At 47.2% G+C, this 6,778-nt stretch overlaps 1 protein-coding gene across 1 annotated transcript; it reads right to left on the reverse strand.

Moving 5' to 3' along the window:
- Positions 1 to 1,047: 1,047 nt before the first annotated feature.
- LOC117824023 (ankyrin repeat and SOCS box protein 2-like) lies at positions 1,048 to 6,501 on the reverse strand. Its single transcript, XM_034699362.1, has 7 exons — positions 6,440 to 6,501; positions 6,117 to 6,272; positions 5,322 to 5,567; positions 5,072 to 5,243; positions 4,387 to 4,954; positions 4,161 to 4,314; positions 1,048 to 2,117 (listed from the first exon to the last, which is right to left on the reverse strand). Exons 1-7 carry the CDS (start codon positions 6,447 to 6,449, stop codon positions 1,972 to 1,974), a joined length of 1,452 nt encoding a protein of 483 aa, XP_034555253.1. The 5' UTR covers positions 6,450 to 6,501; the 3' UTR covers positions 1,048 to 1,971.
- Positions 6,502 to 6,778: the final 277 nt, after the last annotated feature.

The following is a 6,778-nucleotide window of genomic DNA, read 5'->3' on the forward strand; positions in this document are numbered from 1 at the left end:
ACAAACGTTATCTCAGGACGCTTTTACAAACAGAGCAGGTCTAGACCACTCTATGTCAAATTATGAACAGAGACCCAACACCAAGACAGGATCAGACTCAGTCTGACCCCACCTTAATCCACCATGAGCATTGCACCTCACAGTATTTAGCAAGTTACAGTGGAGAGGACAAACTTCCTTTAACAGGCAGAAACCTCCAGCAGGACCAGACTCATGTTAGACACACATCTGCTGAGACCGTGTTGGGTCTGGAAAGACAGATAGAGGGGAGTAAGAGAGAGAGGTGACAGTGATGAGACGAGCAGTAGAAGCCATTGCCGCTGGAGTCCAGAACGTCTGCAGCAGGAGGACGTCTACGGCAGCTCAGAGGAATCTACGAGACAAGGGAGCTCAGGGACTCCAGGAAGGTCTATGGTTAGTAACTTTAACGGGACAGGCAGAGTTAAAGTAAGTGATGAAGGGGTTGGGGGGAAGGGGGTGAGCTAGGATCCCAGTGTGTTAGTGCGCCAGTTCCCCGGGTAGTCTAGGCCTATAGCAGCATGACAAAAGCTGGTCCAAGCCTGATCCAGCTCTAACTATAAGCTTTATCAAAAAGGAAAGTTTGAAGCCTACTCTTAAAAGTAGAGAGGGTGTCTGCCTCCCGGACCCTGACTGGTAGATGATTCCAAAGGAGAGGGGCCTGATAACTGAAGGTTCTACCTCCCATACTACTTTTAGAGACTTTAGGTACGATGAGCAGGCCTGCATGTTGGGAGCGTAGAGTTCTAGAGGGGTAACAGGGCACTATGAGCTCTTTAAGATACGAGGGTGTCTGATTTTTAAGGGCTTTGTAGGTTAAAAGAAGGATTTTAAATTCTATTCTATATTTTATTGGGAGCCAGTGAAGAGAAGCTAACACTGGAGAGATGTGCTCTCCCTTCCTAGTTCTAGTCAGTACTCGAGCTGCAGCGTTTTGAACTAGCTGAAGAATCTTTAGAGACTTATTGGGGCAGCCTGATAAGAGGGAGTTACAGTAATCTAACCTGGAGGTAACAAATGCATGGACTAGTTTTTCTGCGTCGCTCTGAGACAGGAAGTGTCTAATTTTAGAAATATTGCGCAAGTGAAAAAAGGCTATATGTCGTTTTCACTCAGTTTGACCAATCAGTGAACAGCTTTTTTTCTTGATGGCATGTTAAAGTGCTAACTCCTGTTAGCCTCTTTGCATCTAAACGAGCTAACGATTAACGGCTAACTGCCTTACCAAAATGTAATCCAACTCAACCCTGGTCTACGTACGGTCTTAAGAACCACCGACCGCTGGCATGGGAAAGCAACCAGCCAAGTTAGCAAACCCCCAAAAACCACGACTGTGCTGCCAAACCGCTTTCACCCCAACACGACACAAAAACAACAAACCAAGTGAAACCTGAAGGCTGATTTATACTTCTGCGTCGCCCCTACACAGCAGGGGGTGCCGTGGGCAGGAGTACCACATCAGAAAGTGTTACGACACGTCACTACTTTCTGCAGTCTGACTCAAAGGTACAACCCCAACAATCACACCTGGAGGCCATCAAACACCTCAAATCAATCAGAATTGGATGAGCCCAAATTTTGCCAAAGCCAAGGACAATAACGTGAGGAGACACAGAGTACATAAAGTCAGTGATGTGAGCGTGTGTTCATGAGGGATTGAATGGCAAGTTCAGTGTTGTGTGTGATACAGAAAGCCAGAAATGAGGAGAGTGTTGGGGAGCAGCCCGTCCATCTGACTCTCCACGGTTGAACTTCCACGCCCTGCCTTTGTGGATTTAGAACACCGGGCTTAGGTGGTCTCACTCCCTGCCGGCCCACACCTTCTGGCATCTAGAACACAAAAGAAAACCACAAGCAAACAAACAAACTCTGGAGGCGGGGTGGTCACAGGGTGAAGCTGAGAGCAGTAAAGGATAAAACACTGATGGGACTTTGTCGCGTGACCCGGTGAGTTCATATGAGTGAGCAGGTGATGTCATGGCACAGGAAGCGGACGAGTTGGACAGGAAGTGGCAGGGTGTGGAGCATCTGAAGTCTTTGGACTCCGAGCTGATGTCTGATCCTCAGCCTGCAGAGATGCATCAGAGGGCGAGGTGGAGCTAAAAGGAGAGGACAGGTAAAATCATTTGCACGAGTGAATCACATGTAAAGACGAATGATGGTGCAAATTAGGTTCCGCCAGTTGCAAAAATTGAGCGATTGTCACGCGCAAATGGTGGGAATTCGTGACGCGGTCTCAGAATGCTCTGCTCGCTTTATTCACTTGTTTGCAGGAGTTGAAAAATCTGATCTTCAGCAAAACATTCCTGACAGCCAATCAGCCTGCAGATCCTCCAGTGATGTGTGACTGAAACATGAGTGAGGAGGATTATCTGCTAAGTCTTGAGAATCTTGTCTGTGACTTAAATCCAGCTATCGGTTGTACTAGCAAGTTAGCACCTCCCCAATTAGCATAACAGGCTTCCCTATTCAATGTAGTGGAGCTCAGCCTTATAAAATGACAACAGACTGTGTGAAATACGATCTGGTGTTAACACAGAGTGTTTTATTCTGAAAATTAACCGGATGCTTTCATTTTGTTTTGGTGAAACCTGACTTCCTGTCCCGCTCCATCTGCTCTGTTGAGATTGATGCGTCGTGCTCCGGCATCCGGCACAAATAGAAGTCTTGTGTATCTGATCCATGGAGGACTCAGACCTGCCGGATCAGAGACGCAGCCGGAACGCAACAGAGTGGATCCAGTGGAAGTTAACACACTGACTAGAATAGAAACAGATCAGATCCAGAGCTGTGACGGATCAGAGACAAGACCGACCGGACACGGAGTAAGACCTGGAAAGATCTGTGGGAAAACCATTGATAAGTCTGAAATAAGAGTGGCCCCAAGACAACCATGATCAACTAGAAATGACAATGGAGCACCTCAGAACAATGTTTGAATGACTTTTAACAACTTTGGATCGAAACAACCTGAAACAGAACAGACGCAAAAAGCCATTGGCCACGGTTACATGATGGTTTTTAATTTAGAATTCTCCTTCGTGTTTACATGGACCCGTTTTAAAACCCGTTTAATGGTCTTTATTCCTCTTAAGGTCTGGGGGTTGGGAAGGGTTCTGATTGGACAGGGGCGGGCGTGATGTATTAACGTCTACCAGAAGAAAACAGACTCCAGTTCCTGCTTCTTTTATTTTGGGTTACAACATGGAACTGCGTGTTCTTGTCTTCTTTTTTGCTACTTCCAAACAAAGCTCCTGCCAGAGCAACGACACCAAGACCCGGTAATGTAGCCGCTCCTGCAACCATGACCATTTCTCCTGCCTTACGGACCTGGCGGGACTCAGCCTTTCCGTATCGCAGTTCGTTAGCAAAGTGCTCACAGTTCCCCCTAAAGACGCAATAGGGCAGCTCAGTACCCACCAGGGCACGGGCCTCCCTCACAATGACTCGAACAATAAGAACAACTTTCACTTTGATTTTGATTCTAGTTTTGAATAAGCAGCTGGACACAAACATACTGCTTCACTTTCATCAGCTGAGGAGGAGAAGAGAGAGAGAGGACCGGAGAAGGGAGGAGGAGGAAGACCGGACTTTGGAGAATCAAAGCCAACGGTTAGTGACACGGCTGCTCTACCTCAGCCCACTGACACATCCCTCTCACAAGGCCAGACAGGAGTGGATGAAAGGAAGCAAGGAATAATAAATAAATAGTCTCAGCTTGAGTTCAACGCTTGCTTCAGGCGGCCATCCTGGAATATGTGCGTCATGGCGACAGGATAAGAGAACGAGCATGCTCAGAACAAGCTGAGTTAATTTAAAGCTGAATGAACGTAAACATGATGGAGGAATTATTCAATTCAGATTTAAAATCAGAATAAAGCAGACACTTACTTCAGATTGAAGTTTCATTCAGAATGATCATTTTCATTCTGAATTATTTAAAAGGTCATTTTAATCTTTTTAAAGAGGATTTAATTTTTATTCTGAATTAAAGAGGAATTCAAAGTCTCATGGAAACGTAGCCATCGATCAGTCTGGAACAACCTGGAGTAACCTCCAATTTGGTTTTGACAACCTGTGATGATCCAGGTTCTGGTCGTGACCAAAGCCCCACCCTCCCAAAAACCCAGAGTGTTTCCTACCAGCCTTCAGTTTGATCTCCGCCCACTTGCTGCACGCCTCCAAGACCTCCAGAAGTCGAGAACAGAATTTCACATGACCCACGTAGTCGAGCAGCAGGGACATGATGGGGCCGTGTAAACGGCAGAGGCCCGGGTTGGAGAACACCTCACAGAACTGGAACAAGACAAGGACAGCGTCATCCAGCAAATCCACAGGCACTGATTTGTCCGGATATTTCTGACTCACCTGAATGAGACGCATTGGTGGCGAATCCCTGTTGCACCGCATCACTCCAGTGAAACGGCGTGAGGGTACAGCCGGATGAGGATTTTGGCCGTACTGGCAGTCAAAGCAGGGCCAGGCATCGCAGCCGTAGTCCAGCAGCAGTTTGAGCATGGGCAGAGACTCTATGTTGAGATATATCGCCGATGGGAAGGTGGATGGTTGGGTGGAAATCTGAGCATTGACATCAGCCCCGTACTTCAGCAGCAGCGATGCCATTTCAATCCAGCCGAGCCGAACGGCGATCAGCAGAGGGTTGAAGACGTCCAGGCTTGGGTTGGCGCCGGCCTCCAGGAGCATTTCAGTGGCCTCCAGGTTCCCATTGAATACAGAGAAGTAGAGGGCTGTTGTCCGCTGATCCTCGTAGATCTTGGATTGTCCCTCTGACAGTATGGCGTTGACATCGAAGCCAGACTGGATCAGGAGCTCCATGATGTCATCCCTGTCTTTATCTGCTGCAATGTGCAGAGGGCTGATACCACAGTTCTGGATCCTCAACCTGTTTGTCACTGGGATCAGCATCTTCACGATTCTGGAGATCCAAAAGAGAGTGGACAGAAGTTTTTACTTTGGAGAGGTTCAAGTCATGACTTCAAAGTTTCAATTCAAGTTTGACATCATTTATTTTCATATAACGTGTGTATCAGACTCTATGTGATCGTTCTGAACAGCCATGTGAAGAGGCAGCAGGCCGGACGTCAAGGATCGGTTGGCAGTAGCTTTCCAGGCGAGCAACATCTCCACTGCAGGAGCGTGACCGTTCTTACAGGCTTCAAACAGCGGAGAGGCTCCATCCAAGGCCTGTTTGTTGATATCCGCCCCTGAAAGACAAACATAGACCTCAACAACATCTGAACATCAACAACTTGTGTTTCAACAATCATTGCAGGACAGCTAACCCCTCTTGACGAGATGCTGCAGGACGTCGACCTGTCCGTGTTGAGCGGCTGTGAAGAACGGTGTGATGCCGTAGATGTTCTTGGCCTCCAGATGTGCTCCGGCATCCAGTAACATCTTGCAGATCTCCAGCTGTCCGTGTCTACAGGCTTCATGCAGAGCGCTGACCCCCTGGGTGCTGCAACGGTTCACCTGAACGCCATGCCTCAGCAACAGGTACACAATATCTCTGTTGGGATTCTCACAGGCTGAAAACAAACGAAAACAAGATAAGTTAAGATCCTCCTTTATTCGTCCCACAACGGGGAAATTCACGGAGTTACAGCAGCAAAAAAAAAAGGTGTACAGAACAAGAATTTAACAAGAATATATATAGAAAAGAAATGTTCATCAGAGACGACAGCTTGGCCATAATTCTCCTGTCAGCCACCACCTCCACAGGGTCCAGGACTGAGCTGGCCTTCTTCACCAGCCTGTCCAGTCCCGCTCTCCTGTATCCTGTCCGCCCACAGCAGGTGAGATCCTTCCAATTTGGCGTTCGTGTCCGGTGAGGTTGGTGTCAAAAATTACACAGAGGTTTGAATATGGGTTGATGGAGTCAGAGTGGTGTTATCAAATGTGAGGGAGAAGGTTTGGATGGTTGTGGTGAGGGATTTGGGGCCGATGATGATGATGAGATCTGATTTGTCGCAGTTTAGTTGAAGAAGGTTTTTTTGTACGCCCTCAGTGGTGAGAGCCGCAGCCCCATCCTGCTGCTGAAATAATGACCCCCCCCAAAGGCTGCTATGTCAGCTCACCTACAAACAACGGCGTCTCTCCGTCTTTGTTGGAGATGTCCGCGTCCGCTCCGTGCTCCAGAAGAAATTCAACACATGGAAGGTCTTCTTGTTTGGCAGCCAATAGCAGAGCGGTCTGATTGGTCAAACTGCATTTGTTCACTAAGTCCGGATAAGCTGAGGAAAGACAGGGGTCAAAGGTCAAACTCTTTGTGGGTTAACTTTTGTTTTTTAATCCCTAATCACACAAAATATAAAGTAGTAAGACAAGAGGTAAGAACGTGTACGAAATGTACGTAAACGTGTCATCAGCATAAGGAATAATATTTCTACAACCATCAAACCTTCAATCATACTGATAGAAAATAAACAGGAGCCTTTATGAAACCCAGAGAGATTTTGAAGGGGAACCTTGAGGATGAGAGAAACATACTGGACTTTAATAAACTCAATAGTTACAATCCCTCAATCATCGTCAGTCATCAGATGAAACTGAACCAGTGTTGGATTTCTACCACCAGGTGTAAACCAGCGTCGTCCTCACCATTGATGAGGATTTCGAGAGACTGCAGATGTCCATAGTGAGCGGCTTCATGAATAGAAATCCAGCCTTCGTCATTTGGCTCCAACAAACTGCTGGACTTCTCTCTGACCAGATCCATCAGAGAGTCCGTGTCCCCTTT

The sequence above is a fragment of the Notolabrus celidotus genome, chromosome 13, assembly GCF_009762535.1.
Source record: "Notolabrus celidotus isolate fNotCel1 chromosome 13, fNotCel1.pri, whole genome shotgun sequence".
Lineage (NCBI taxonomy): Eukaryota > Metazoa > Chordata > Actinopteri > Labriformes > Labridae > Notolabrus > Notolabrus celidotus.